The following is a 16,466-nucleotide window of genomic DNA, read 5'->3' as shown; positions in this document are numbered from 1 at the left end:
GTGAATTATGACGACCACATCTTTAGTCTAAAATTTCATTCATAATGCGACACACCCACTAAAGGAATGAAAGTGGTATATGATCAAGTGTTTTATTAGAAATTTGTCCCTACACACTTCGTACTATCAAAACTTATTTGTCTGTCACCTTTACTGCATTAACTTTTCAGCCGTCAGATCTCAATTATTAAATATAGGCCACCCCTACAAATTCCCAATAAGATCAATTGGAAGCGTTCTGGATCCGGCGACCCATCTGCTTTCCGGATCTTAATATAATTCAGAGTAATCTTTTTATTTTACTAATAATCAACGTACTGAAAATAGATAAAGTAAAATGAATTTTCAAATCAATCAAATCACATTATTAGGTCTCTAATCATGAGTTTTTTTATTATAATTGTTTATGGTACACTATATTTTTTGTTTTAATACATCCTAACAAATATTAAATCTATAGGGAAAGTCTATGTTCAGTAGTGGACGTCATGTCATTGAAATGATGATAATGACGATTTCCTAACATGTCTTTAGTTTTTACGTCACATTTTTGAAAACTACAATTTTTTAAAATCTATCTGCTCTGTGGTTTTACAGTCAAAAAAAAGTAATGGTTTAAATACGTTTCATGTAATTTTTAATCTGTGTAAGTTCTATCCTCGAACTTTAATTAAAATATTTAAAAAGTTTGTCTTATCGACCGAGCCGATTTCAGTTTTATACTTAGCAATACATTTGGCGTTACTTTTTTATAGTTTGTATGTTAGGGATTAAAAATAGAAAACTTACTATATATTGGTATAAAATTCATTTTTCGTATATTTTGTCTACGTTTTTATTTCTCTAATATTCATCTTTATTAAAAAAATTACAATGACACTTGGGCGTATTTCTTATTCATAGAAAAATAATTATATTTTTTTAATTCTAATTTTATGCTTATATCAAGTGAGTATAAATCAATGTAAGAAATAACAAAATCGATATTCATAATCGATTCGTCTTGAGTTACAGACCTTCACCATACGACGTGAAGAATGAACCGAGTTGAATAACTTAGATTTAAGATCAAGTGTAAGGTCAAATGGATGTCAGACCCGTAATGGCCAGATCTTTACAAAAAAACAACCAATCAAAACGTAGTTAGTACATTCAATTAATTATGTACTTGTTTCCATGTATCCGTCATTATTTCTTTAGCTATTCATTCAAATATGTCTGTGTGTACATATTAATACTGAAACTGTGTGTACATATTAATGATGAAAATAGCGATATATATAAGATTAGCTTGCACAATAAGCACAATATAGAATCCATACAATTAGTAACTTTTGTGGGCAACTGTCTACTGTATTACAATACACTCGTATGTAATGTCATACATAGCTGTATATGTATGTTACTCAATGTCATTCATGTGGTTCATTGTTAGAAATCCTATAAATGTAATTTTTTCAATCTGTACACATTCGAGTGAAGCCATATTGGAATAAACGGTTGAGGTTGCTGAACTGTATTATAGATGAAATTGTATAAGTTATCTCATTGACTAGTGATATAGGGTAAAGATGTGTTTACACGGGTGTAAAATATCAATCTACACGTGTCGTTTGAACGTTTTCTTGCTCCTTACGTTGATTATTCATGCATCGTGCCATACGATTTTGTATTGATTTATGATATTATTATCCTCATGAATTACATTAAACACTTGTGTACGTCATGACAAAAATTAGGAGTCTAATCTAATAGAAAATAGAATCATATTAATCTCACCTGTAAAGACAACCTTAGACTGGAAGATACGTGGGTTAAAAAGGAACTTTGATCAGAAAAGAGTCCATAGCAATCTTAGATAGTTTTTATAAAGGTCATTTCTACAATTTCGTTGAAACAGTATTATTCAGCAATTCATTCCCAAGTTCCAATTCTCACTTAAAAACTCTTAACACTACAATAGGGTTTTTTTACAACTTTTTGTTTAATGAAATTTTTTTTATAATAGCTTAAATCGTCTAATCTAAGAAGAGTATATTACAAACTCAGTCGTTTTATTATGTTAACATTTTGACAAATATCCTTAATATTTTATATGTCGCGCCGTAGGTTCATTTTGGTAGTTGAAGTTTTTAAATTTATTGTATGTTGAAAATATAAAGTGATTTTTACAAAACTTTTTACAGTAGATTGGCGCAAAATGCTGCATGAACCTCAAAAAAAATTGTTCATTTAGTTTTTTTTCTTGATTTTAATTATGTGTGGCATGAATTTCACAATTTACATAAACACTCATGTCACTCACAACTCGAAACGTCATCATTCGTTCGCTGTTTTCGTTTCAATTCAAATCAGCATGAACTGTCCCGAAAACATAAGAAATTTATTAGAACAACAGTGGCGCCTTATGTTGAAAATTGATCACACCAAGTTAGAAACCTTCGTAGACTCATGCCCAAAAACTTTGCTGAATATCATCACATGATCAAATGAATAGTTTACGATTCTATGAAGGACATACAGATATTTTTTTTTTACATATATAATAAAACGTAACCTTTTATTAATGATATCAAAATCAGCCAGTTACAAAAAGAGAAACCAAAGAGTTTTTATTAAAAATTTACACATACTACATATTCTTGCGGAAAAAATATTTCACCAATTTGTTATATAAAAGATAGTAAACGGTTTTTTGGCATATCTTAATGCATATAAATAATTAATTTAATTGAAGCTAATTAATTATTGGGCAGAAAGCCAAGATGCCAGTAATGTCGAACATACTTGAAAATCACACCACTTTTCCCGACCAATAACTACAGAGTGTTCTTTTATTGACGTAAATGTATTGAGGGCGTGTGACTCCCACGTATTTGATGGTTTATCAACATTAGCTATGTCATCTACACGTGATGGACTCGTGTCCGATAATAACAGTTTTATTTATGAAATGAAACTAAATATAATAATTCGAAATAATTATTTAGAGCTAATAGGTAAACTAATAGGTCAATCACTTGAAGTACAGGATGATTAGTTATATGAGTAAAAGTTTTAAAGGGGTGAATGTATAGAACTTTTGCTGTCAATTACTATATGGTACATCTTGTCCAAAAATCAATGGTTTCAAAAATAATAAATATCAATATTCAGCCACTTCCGCACATGCAGTGGTTGGCACTAATCAGTGTAACATAACTCCTGAAGATGCCCCGTGGAGGGGTGAAACACGTGTTGAGTGATTTGACGGTGGCAGTTGTGTAGTTCGCATTGTTTGCCGCATGCGCATTTGTCAGCGGGCTGGCGGGCGGTGCACTTTGTTGCACGACTACCACTGCATGTGCGGAAGTGGCTAAATATTGGTCCTTTTCTTACTTAGGATGGACTTCCGCTAAGTAACGCCTGATTCTATTAAATAATAAATATCGTAATGATAGTACAGTAAGAAAAAGCCATTTCAAAATTCGAATTAGTACATATAAAAATTAATTATTTATTACTATCTGACCCTGTAGATTATATTGGCAGATGTTATTGGCTGTCGAATAGAGTTTCGGAATTTCACTTTATACAGGTTGATTGAAAATACATGTAAAAACTTTTCCACCTGTAACCATTCAACTTGTATATCGAATTAAAATTATTTTAAACAGATATTTTGTAATATTTTTCAACGTGGTAGCTATTTTCTTACATGTGCAAATTGTAAAAAAATCGAATCTATACTTCATCTCGACTTCTAAGTTAATGGAAAAATAAATAAATATGAAAATCTGCCTGTCATCTCTTGTCACCATAAGCTGTTATTAAAGCAGCTACTAATAACAAGATAACAATTTTTATTTTGTCTCTCATTTTTTGGGAATCTCGTTTTACTTACTCTACCATGGTAAAGCACGGACTATTTATACAATGAATAATTTTCATTGAATATTATTATTACTTATCTTTTTTCTTTCGTACATCGCCTTTTTTGTAGGATCCTACATTTACATTTTCTTTTGTTTTTTTATTTTAGCTTATTTGTGTTTTTACATTTATTTGCATTTTCCATATAATCTGTATCACAGTTTATTTTTAGTCGACTTTTAAAATTACCACAGTTTATTGCCATTTTTTACACTTTTTTTTTGTTATACACTAAATTCGTGAACGAATGGGGTTATCTGACATGTGGGAAAATAAATTAATTTAGTTCGTAAATCTCGATAGATTCGTACTGTCAAAACTTATTTGTATGTCGCCGATAAAAAAACACGTAAAACTTATTTTTCTTTACATTTTTCTTTCTTTCAATAATTTAAAAAATATTGATACCAAAATACGCATATCGTAATTGAAGCTAAAGGATGATGATCCTTTTCAAATTGATATACATATTTCGGTCACTACGAATGATTGAATCACGTAAAATCGGGCGCCTCATTGGACTATAGCTAAGGCGTGGCTGCATTTAAAAGTAGTTTGATCACGTGCGTCTGTTCACGCACGCCTTCGACGATACCGTTATCGTTTTCGCTGACTTAGTACTTATATAATAATTGTAGGTTAAATAACAGACACGTGTAATCTTGATACATTCAGCCGGATACCCGGGAGCAGTGGTATCAGCGTAATGTAGATCTCCATAGCGACCTCATATTCCCAACAGTCCTAGAATGGAATGGAAGAAAGAATGGAACAAAAGTATAAAATAATAAAAAGGAAGTGAAAAATTTAATAAAGAAAGCAAATCCCTGTTCCCAACAAAATAGAGGGTGGAACAATAGCGAGGGCCACCAATAAAAAAGGTCCTAGAATTCTTTGAGGCTTGCTTTGAGTCGGCCTCTTCTCACCCAAACCCTCTCATAGCGAGTGCTTCTCGCTTCTCCCTCCGTACTTCAGCAAAGGTCAAGAGACGACCCAAAGATGTACTCCTCACGCTCAGGTTCCCACAGAACACGCTCCATACCATACCCGCTGCAGACACTGCAAGCGCTAACCACATAGCACCAAAAAACCATTGCACTTGCGACATTCCCCACAGGACGTTGCGTCATTCACAATAAAACAAAACACTACTCACCGCCGAACAACGTGGACGAACCGAGGTTGGATCTGGATCCATCCTTGGCCCGCCTGTGGTCCACGCTGCCGCTCGAAGCCGAATATATACAACATAAACACTATATAGCTCTACTCTGGTAGAGTGGTTTACTACGTGCGAACGTCATCGTACAACTGGAATGCGTCTATTCAGCTTCTGTTTTATTAAGTTTACTGACTCTTCCACTCTGTAAAGTTCTGGTGAAGCTGTATATGCCCCCGGGTTAACATCATCAACTTCAACCGAAACATTAGATTTAGAAATATTATAAAGATTTAGTTTCGTTTACGATATGCACCTATAGATATAAAAGGTAATGAAAGAAAGAGAAAGTACATTTTTTGTAAATATTGCTAACGTAACTTATTAAGACATAAAATGATTACTCTGAAATAAGTTTTACGTATTTTTTTTATCTGCGACATACAAATAAGTTTTGATAGTCGGAGATGTATGAACTAAATTAATTGAATACCAACATGTCAGTCAACCCCTTTCGTTTCACGAATGTGGGTGTGCCAATCACGTGATAATACGTTACTTCGTCAAACCTATTCAAGTTGTTCTATTTTTGGTCGTCACGTGTTCAAATATATTTGTTTATGTTAGTTTGTTTATGTATATGTTAATGTTATTTGGAGTATAAATATTGTGTGCGAGTGTTTCACGAAGCAGTGTTTACTGAGAGAGGGTGTCCAGTGAGCCTCCGTGGAACTGCATGGCCCTTTGAAGACAAGCGTGTTTAGTTTTGAATAACGTCGTACTTCATGAGATTATTAATCTGTCGCGAAGTGTTTTTATCTTATGTGGTGTAAAAAAGTATTGTAATAGAATACATTGTTAAAAAGGTAATGTTTGAACAATTTTCCCCACTGTAAACAATCTTAAAGCTGTGGTAGCTCAGCGATAGAGGACTCAAACGTGAGTTCGATTCCCGGGATACAGTCTTTGCATTATTCACACTTTGTGCATTAATTATATATGATTTCCATTGCTCACAGAAGTTTCCAGAAGATGGGCAGCAGCGCTCTATTCTTACCCACCTGCGATGCATTGTGATTATGGTATATATCCCCATAGATATCTCTGGGGGAGGCCTATGCCATGTAGTATGTGTCTATGGTCTAAAACAACGACGATCATTGGTAGTTGCTTCAAAAAGAGACCATGCTTCGAAAAAGTTGTCATTGAAGATTTACCTTTGGTCACGTCTTCTTCGTTCTACACTCCTTTTTTAATCAGGGCTTTAGTTCGATAACGGCGGATTTAAAAAGAATTTCAAAACTAAAATTTGTTTTAATTCGATAAGAAATAATTATAGACAATTGTTGGTTTGTCTAAAATTACCTGTGATTTTTAGCTCTACTCGTATATTATGATCAGATTCAATAGCTAATTGTTTTTATGATCGTGTTTAGTTTATTTTTAACTTGCAATATGTATATTGCATTTGACGAAAATAATAATGGGTAATATTATTTTGCATTGTAGTTTCTGTCTCGTGGGCGTGTCGCTCACGTGGTCGCCACCTCGCGTGACGTTCGACTAATTATTCTATTTTTATTCTGGTCATGCGCTCATATGTTTTACGTAGTTGGCTATCAACGCCTTCTGCTCACTGATGGCATTGTCATTGAACGTTGGCTTCTTAATTGATATTAATATTACTTTGTTATGTAGAGCTTATATAGTACTGACACACCTCTTGATTCGTCACTTTTATGTCTATGCTGTAGGGTGATTGATTATAAGTGTAAAAGCATGTATGAATGTACACTGTACATAATAATCACCTGTATTAAGAGATAGTTTTGAAATATGTTACATTCATTTATTTTCTCTGGTGAAATATTTACGACTGTCCAATGACTTCTGGCAGTACAAAATCTGTAGGGTTAGATAGTAAACAATAATTAAATTTAAGACTTTGTTGTCTGAATTTTAAAAACGGTTTTTTAATATGTTATCGTTACGTTACGAAAATTTCTGAAACCATTGATTTTTAAGTAAGAAAAGGACCAATATTTATCCACTTCCGCACATGCAGTGGTAGTCGTGCAATAAAATGCAACGCCCGCCAGCCCGCTGATAAATGCGTATGCGGCAAACAATGCGAATCACATAACCGCCACCGCCAAATCACTCAACATGTGTTTCACCCCTCCACGGGGCATCTTCAGGAGTTATGTTACACCGATTAGTGCCAAACACAGAGTCAATTGATTAAAAATCATTGATTTTTAGATAGGCATACATTCATTGACAGCAAAAAAGCCTTACATTCACCTATTTAAAGTTTTTATTTTAGTTTTTTTTAGTTTTTATTTTAATTATGTGAACCGGACATGTATTTCACAATTTACATAAATTCTTACGTCACCCACATCTCGAGACGTCATCATTCGTTGGCTGTTTTCGTTTCAATTCAAATCAACAGGAACTGTCACGGAAATATAATGATATGAAAATCATTGGAATGACAGTTGCGAAATACATACAGACAAATTATTTACATATATAGATTCGAGAAATTTTTTCATTAACTCGTTTCCTTTTTAGATGTAACCTTTTAAATTATATTGTAATTAGTCAGTAACAAACAGTACAGCAAAGAAATTTTATTTTAAGTTTACATTTACTATTTTTGCGGAAAAAATTATAAATTAAAAAAAAACACAAATAAATATATAAATTATGGTCATTCACATCTAAAACCGACTAAAGTGAAATAAAATTTGGTTGGATAAAAACAATTTCCTGCATAGATCCAATAAGACCCTTTGGAAGTGGTTTGTATCCAGTCATCTGACATTAACGAGGTTGTCAGTTCAACTTGTAAATCTACTAGACCACTAGTAAGCCAGAGGAATATATGACTGAGATTGTGACGGAAAAAAAGAGATGTAAAAGAAATTTAAATAAAAGTGTTACAACTATTGTGTTGTAAAATTCCTATCTGTCACAAGATAGGGGTGAACGAGATAAAAAAATCTACTAGCATGTTATTTTAATTTTGATAAATGAAATAACATCTTTATAATCTAATACCATTTCAAATTTAAGGAGTTCTATTAGTAGTAGATGTTCATAGGTTCAAGGTTTGAAGCCGTTGCCCATAACCGATCTTCCAAAAACCCAAAGAAAATTTTCCTTTGACAAAGCGCCGCTGTACACCCACACGGAGACCGCCAAAGTGCGTATTTCCGCCCCGTGCGACCCAATTGCAATAAATTGGAAGATTGCTATACCTTCGGCGAGAACAACCTTGGCTGACGCTTCTGACACCTTCACAAAAGATAACACCGATGTCAATATTACTTCCACCTTTCTCAACTTGGCTTAAATATCCAATTTCAAGAGAAAAAGTTTTGACATTAAAAACTCTTTGAGTGTCTAAAGTTGTAAGCCAGATATTGCATCTTATATGCGATCCCTTTTCCCTTCGTATTAGATTTTTTATTCTTTACACTTTCTTTATACAATGACAAAAATAGTGATTCTTATAGAGATACAAGAGGCGGTTTTATCGTTCGAAGCATTCCCTCCCAAACAACCTTTGGAAAGAGATAAGAGATGTGAAGGATATATGTATATACTAAATTTTAAATGTTGTATTACTTGAAGGAATACATAACAGGAGCTTTATTTTTACGGTAAGTTAACCTGTTTTGAATTATGTGTAATGCTGGTTTAACTTAACAAAAAATAAATTAAATAATTCGTTACAAATAACACCATATATTACAAAAAATTAAAGTTTAAAGAATCTACAGATTCCTTAACGTCGACGAAAATAACCGTAATAGCTCAGCTGATTGGCAGTGTAAAGTGGCAATAAGCCGGCCACATAGCTCGCAGAACAGATAGCTGGGTAGAGCAATGACCTTCAAAAGCTTATACAAAGAAAATGTATTTATTTATATTTGATTTGTTATCGATTTCAGATTCATTTTTGTCTTGTTATTTTATCTGTATTCGAAATATGATGTCTTGTATAATGGTGACGACCATAAATGTAATCAATTCAAAAGTTTGATTTCCTTTTATCTTGACTATGTTTTCATCTTTATTACATTTAAATGAAAAGTAATCATTCTGTACGCTTTTACCAAGATGTCAAATTTCGAGTTGTGCTACCAAAGAATGAATACCCCAGAATTTTTTAAATGTTTTTTTCCAGCATGAAACTGTGCGTATTAAATATAATTGTTAACTAATTATATGTATCAACAAGTAAAGTGGTATATAAAAAAAATATTTCCAGATAGCTCTGGAACGATATATATTAGGTGTTGTTTGTTTTATAATGTTTTATAAAAAACCAGGAATTTTAAACTGTATTCTAACCCCGGGGTTCCGTGGATATCACTAGTGGGTTCCGCGGAAGTTACGTGCTTGTTTATGAAAAAGAGCATAACTAAATTTCACTTACTAAATTCATTAGTCGATGCAAATCCAATAGTACAATAGGACGTCGCGAATTGTAACGGCGCTGTCGGTAGAATTTTTGGATGTTATTTTTTGAATAAAAATAATATACTTTTTAAATGATTACATTCTTGTTGCATATAATCCATTACGAAAATGTAACATTTAAAATAAACAATAGAAACTAACCAGGTGTTCTATAATAAGAGTAACTTCTTAAAAGGGTTCCACATATGAAATGTTTCAAGAAACGCTGATTTACATTTATATAACAAATACTGAAATTTACCACAGTTCAAAACTAGACCTGATTGCGATGATTTTTTAAGTACTCTCATAGCAACTGTCTTCTGTCATTTATAATTCATTTGTTTCAATCAGCCATTCATTTGGGAGCATCAGTTGCAATCAGACTGGCGTCAGTAAACCATTCCTTACATTGCTTGTTCATCGTAATTTCTATTTTAAGTTACTGCTTACATATATTTTGTTTCTTTTATTTATTTAATATGTGTTCGAAAATCGTAAAATAAATTTTCAATATCAGGTACGGGATCATCTGTTATATGATAATAATTACAGAGATGTTATAGATGTCTAGCTGATCCCGCAAACGTTGTTTTGCCATGTATTATATGTTATTTATAGGAAACATTAAAAAACAAATAAAAAATAAGAGTTGATCATAGAGGGATGAAAATTAAGGGTTGTATGTATTTTTGTATGCTGTATCATAAAAAAAATCAACACAAAAAATTTTGCCCAAAAAAAAAATTTATGGGTGCACCACCCTTAACATTTAGGAGGATGAAAAATAGATGTTGTCCGAATCTCAACCCTGGCCGATATGCACGCTAAGATTCAAGAAAATCGGTCAAACCATTTCGGAGGAGTTCAATCACGCACACTGTGACACGAGAGTTTTATGTTAATACATACAATATCTAATGATAAGTTGCAATTTATGAAATCGCAGTTCTCAGCACGCGTAGCTAAGTTAATAAGGGAGGGACCCTTAAGACCCCTTGCAAGTGAAATTTCGTAAATTCCGTTCTTAGCTAACCTCTATAAGATGAAAAGTAAGTTTCTGCTAAATTTTAAGTTTGTAAGCCTTTTGGCTTCTGGGATATCGTGATGATCCAGTACATAGGTGGAGGTGGTTATAATTCGTCTGAGTTTCTGGTAGGATCTTTTCAGATCATAGTGCATTTGGAATTCTCGTGGATTTAAATTAAAGATGATATTATAGAGAAGCTCAATCTAATTCTAATTTCTTTTAAATTTGACTCTGGTGGCAATTTTTCCGAAACGTACTTTAAGTGATTGTTGTAATGTCGCTTTCTTAAGTTAAATTCACACGAATACATTTTTAACAAGTTTTTATTTCTAATCAATAATATATTCACCTTCGTTATCAACAACCTTTTGCCATCTAGTATACAACGTCTTCCAAGTACGTAAGAAGCTACCAAATCACAATCAAATATCGACATGCGCAGAAACAACATTACATTCCGGTTATACTGATGTTTAGATATCGTACCATTGATTATAAGTTTGAAGGAAGGCTTGAATTTGAAGCTCGTGGAAAAATTACAAGTAATACAATAGGAGCAATTATATAGAATTCTCCGAACATATCTTCTCTTGACGTATCAAATTGCATAGTTTGTATTTAACAAATGGCAAAGTGTTTCTCACTATTGTCCGCGCGAAGTTTCTAGGTGTTTATAGGTTGACGGAATCATCTGTCGAGACGTGACATTCGTTCTGTTATGTTATTGAGTTTCGAGGCGCCAGACTTCATTGAGGCATTTATGCATATGACGTACACTGTACATGTTACATTGACGAATGTAACAAGACGCATATGCGTCTAGTTTTGATTGACGTTTATCGGTAGAGATATTTAAATGTGTGCCTTTATTTACTTTTATTTATTTACAACAAAATAAAAATACATATAAAAGGAAATGTAACGTAAAAAAGGTAATTAAAAATGAAACAATTTATACAGAGATACGACAGCAGTCTCATCGCTCGATGGGAACTCTACCAGATATAAATTGAATAGAGATAAGAGACATGAAGAAAAGGGCGGTTTTAGAGTATAATACATTTACAAACATACATTCACATAAACTTAAATACAAGTACATAAATTACTATGTATGTATGAAAAAGGTATTAAATAAATATGATAGATTTTGCCTAATTTAGCAGTTAAAAAAAACTACTTTTATAATACTTTTCCCGCATATATTTTGAGCCAATAATAAAAATCTTTTTTTTACTGAATACTATAGCTATGTTTCGAGTTACAAACTAACTCGAGGTTTATTCTCAGAAGCTACTGCGCCCAGTTAATCTAACCTATATACGTAATTATTGTATTCTAATAAACTTAATACTATGTCATTGTATAAGGTGTCAAAACTTTATAAAAATAGATTGCCGCAAAGCCTTCATGGCTCGAAAAACCCCTTACAATTATTATTATCATCACCATGTCTGCCGAAAGGCGCTCACTGTAAGGTTCAGGCTTCCACTAAAGATTGATACAATAACTTATCTTTCACTACCTGCATTCAGCGCCATAAATACAGACATAATAATATATTTTTTCTAAATTCTTTTACTTCTTTACAGATGTATTTGGGCACGCGTGTGCCGTCCAAGAAGTGCCTTCCGCCGTCGTCATAACACCCAAAATGACAAGCCAATTCTTCAGGAGGAAACCATTTAAGATTCTCAACACGTTCCTGAACACGTAATTTTGGACCTTAAAGACAAACAGCAGTGAAACCAAAGTTGAACTTTTGAAGTGACCTAGTGTTAGTTCCGTTGTTCCTCTATTTATTTAGTTTATTCGAGTGATATTAGTAACTAAGGTAATTAAGTGAAGTGCCATCGGCTTACAATGACGAGGATGTTGATTTTGGTATTCGCCGCGGCCCTGGCGGCCGCCGGAGCAGACCGAACCATGCTGCCTCCAACTTGTGATAGGTAAGTTTTTTTCAGATATGTAGACACATCTTTATATATCAGATATTTAGAGTTATTTATAGTTGTAAAAGCTTTATATTAGTTAATGTATAATTGATGTCTACAAACATCTTTAAAGTTCTAATATATTCAGCTGTTACTATGCGGTCCGTCCTAAGTAAGAAAAGGACTAATATATAGCTACTTCCGCTATCTAGCTGTAGTCGTGCAATAAAGTGCACCGCTCGCCAGCCCGCTGATAAATGACCGATTAGTGCCAAGTGTTCACTTGGTGTTTGGCACTAATCGGTGTAACATCACTCCTGAGGATGCCCCGTGGAGGGGTGAAACACGTGTTGAGTGATTTAACGGTGGTGGTTGTGTGATTCGCATTGTTTGCCGCATGCGACATATGGCAAATTTAGGAATATTTTCCACATCTTTAAATCGTGTCATCTAAATAAAACGTGAAAAATAGCAATAAAGAAATCGATATTACATAAATATTCATAAAACAAAATAATTTTTTATTACAAAAAGTTGAAAAATGAGGTTCAAAATTTTTCAAAATTTCAGAAATACAAAACATAAAAATTCACATTGGGAATTAAAATAATTTAGCAACTTTTCATCGCTATATAACAAGCGTGCACATTTATTACGGAGTGAACCAAAAATCCATCAGTAGATATGACAGATGTGTCTAACACAACTGTCGGGTTTTTATTCAAATGTAGAATTTCGTTCGTTATTAACGACGTCTGTTGTTTTTTTTTATAAAGTAGACAAAGACACTAACATATTTATGCGGCATAAACTGACTGACAGTTTATTTATGTATATTTACGGTATTTCTCCAATTGTATTTTGTGACACAGTGAAAATTATAATGAAAAAACTCCTTTATTTTTAAATCGTTTAAAAAAAGTCGTTGTAAAAATAGTGTTGGGTGTACATTGCGCTTTTTATTCAAAAGGATTTTTAGATATTAAGAGATTATCGATCTTAGTACTTCGTTGTCGTAAAGCGATCGTAAGTGCCTCCAGAGGCGAACAAGGTTAATCAATATTACATAAATTAATAAAACGTGTATTTCCTCAACGATTTAGAGTTAAATCACTCTGTTATATACACATAATATTTGATTCTATATTTTAAGCCACGTGAATCGGACGGCAGACAGCTAGTGAAATATTTGACGCGAAATGTCATTCGTGAACTATTCGTAATGTCATGTGAGAGGAAGACTGAAGGTCGCGATACTTTTTTTTAAAATTTATGACTCAAGTTTGTTTCGTGCCAGTTTTACCGGTGTTAATTATTTTTAAAAAATAAAAATATTATTTTGGAATGAAATCAAAAACGCCGGTATCTTTTGAATGTAGACGTTTTTATAGATTCCTTAAATGTCAATTTAAATCTGTAGACCTTTGATGCGTTGTAAATGTTTATGGTTTCATTAACCTTGTTCCTTTATTTAAAAAAAAGTTATTCAAATTAAACCAGTTAAACTTCATATTTATAGCTTAAGGAGCTCGGGCAAGCTCACATTTGGTCAATGAGCAATGAAGAAGGTTCTATGCTCATAATTTCTCTACGGAATCGAAGCAGGAATGTGGAGACTTGTAGACGAAAGTAACCCAGACATATCCTAGCGGCCATTTAGTGTTCAGAACAGATAGACTCGCTGGGGCTTATTCTGGAACCCACGGATCGGCAAGGACAGCGTAGGGGTGATCTGACGAGCCTATTGGCTGGATGTCCTATGTCTGAAATGATGATAATGATTTAAAAGTAATTAGCAAGTTTGTTGATAACTAGATTCTAGATATTATCTGTCAGTAGAGTTACGAAAACATAAATACTAGACTTAGGATTGACACGGCCTAGACTCTTGGATCAATGTTGCGTACAATACTATCGATATCAGCCGGTCGAGAGGGTAATTTAGAATGTAATGTTATCTACAAGGCCCAATAAGGTTCTATCTAATAATAAGGTGCTATTGAGACTATCAATTTTTAAAATCACGAAAAAATTTTTTATCTACTTAAAGTTAAGAAATTATTAATTACTCTTAACATACAAGTGCAAAGAGATAACAAAATAAATCCAGTGTATGTAATAGTTTATTTAACTTAATTACCATTATAAGAATTAGAAGATATTCAGTGTACTGGACCAGATATATAGATAGATAGTGGCGGTATTTGGGAGAGACATTTGGCGTTTATCGTCTGACATAATGTAAACTAACTTACAGATTTTGTGCCACGGCAATTTTTGAAGATTTTCCATTCAGGCCGCGTGGGGTGTATATGACCCATACTTTGAAAATTAAAAAAAAAGTCTTTTAGAAGTATGCACTTTTTCAATACTGCAAAGATATAATTATCGGGAAAAAGTTATAAATTTTAATGTGCATGTACGCGCATACGTGATGTGAAATTATCTATATTCGACCGTACAATTCATTTTTTAAGAATCCTTTATTTTTCAATGAGAACTGCAAATGGCTTGAACGGAAAGTGAAGCGTGTTAATGTTGTTGACCATTCTCTGCTAATTCAATTGGAAGAAAATTACTAAAGAAAATTGTAGATACATTTTTTGGAAATAAATTTTATATATGTGCCTAATAAAAATATGTGTACATACATACAAGTATCAAATAGGACTTCTGATAGATAAGTTGTACGGAGTTCGCGATGATGACTTTATTGGACTTATTATATTTTGGTTCTGATTATCATCACATAATTAATATAGGGAAATAATTGTTTTTAAATATTCTAACGTGATTTTTATATTTTAATCCCCATAAAACCTTCTTTGTCTTTTGTAAAAAAAATCCACTGAATTGGTTAAGCCGATGTCGAATGTTTTGCTTAGCAACAACATTTGAATATACATTTTTTAATTAATAATTTATATTATTAACCTTACGAAACCTTTCTCCAAGTGTAGAACGTTTGTTTTCAGGGTCAAACCGAGTGAACATATTTCAATATACAATAATTAGTAATTACACGATTGTGAACTCACCTTGAGCGAATTGCTCTATTCAAATACAAGATTGCCGACATTTTTATCGCATTCAATGTATAATTGTAACGACTATTACGATTATACAGAAATATATTTAAAATAATATAATGTAGTCAAAACTTGTTTTACAATTTATGTTTTCTTTACCTATATACATATGAATTGGTGATACTTTTATCACATATTTTAAAATTTAAAACAGTATGTCACAGAAATTTCGTTAATAGTGTCAGATTCGCTATCACCGCTAACACAATTTTAAAGGTGAATTAATGTAAATGGTCTACAAGAGATCCCAGCGCTCTGGTAGTTGAAGCGACAACAGTAAATTTTAACAATTAATTGCAAGTAAGAAAAGGATCAATATTTAGCCACTTCCGCACATGCATTTTTTGCCAAATTAGTGCCAAACACAGAGTCTAATCGGTGTAACATAACTCCTGAAGATGCCCCGTGGAGGGGTGAAACACGTGTTGAGTGATTTGACGTTGGCAGTTGTGTAATTCGCATTGTTTGCCGCATACGCATTTTTCAGCGGGCTGGCGGGCGGTGCACTTTGTTGCACGACTACTGCATGTGCGGAAGTGGCTAAATATTGGTCCTTTTCTTATTTAAGACTTTCAACATTGCGGTAATTTTGTTTCGGAGCTTTTCGAACGCTGCCAACCAGAGTTGAATTCGGCGATTGATATCTTTCTCGAAGTATAACTAACCAAGCTGGACTGTATATATGTTTACTCTATAATTATCAAGTTTCAATATTTACGCGGTTTCTCAATAGGGTCTCTATAAATACAGGGTGATTGAAAATGGGTGTAAAAGCTTAAAAGAGGCGAATGTATAGCTTATTTGCTGTCAATTAATGTATTTATAATAAGGTAAGAAAAAGCGCTATCGAAATTCATATTACTACATAT

General features: G+C 32.9%; 1 protein-coding gene across 1 annotated transcript in view; it reads left to right on the top strand.

Moving 5' to 3' along the window:
- The window catches only part of LOC137925240 (trehalase-like), a 63,098-nt gene that overhangs the window by 12,033 nt on the left and 34,599 nt on the right, over positions 1 to 16,466 (top strand). Inside the window, exon 2 of the mRNA XM_068768653.1 lies at positions 12,167 to 12,523. Within this exon, the coding sequence (XP_068624754.1) occupies positions 12,438 to 12,523 (86 nt within the window). The 5' untranslated portion in view covers positions 12,167 to 12,437. The remainder of the gene's footprint in view (positions 1 to 12,166; positions 12,524 to 16,466) is intronic.

The sequence above is a fragment of the Battus philenor genome, unplaced genomic scaffold (assembly GCF_028537555.1).
Source record: "Battus philenor isolate CCGP_79_NKW_IND1 unplaced genomic scaffold, ilBatPhil1.0.hap1 SCAF_26, whole genome shotgun sequence".
Lineage (NCBI taxonomy): Eukaryota > Metazoa > Arthropoda > Insecta > Lepidoptera > Papilionidae > Battus > Battus philenor.
The sequence above is the reverse complement of the archived record's forward strand: the minus strand, read 5'-3'. Positions and strand labels throughout refer to the sequence as shown.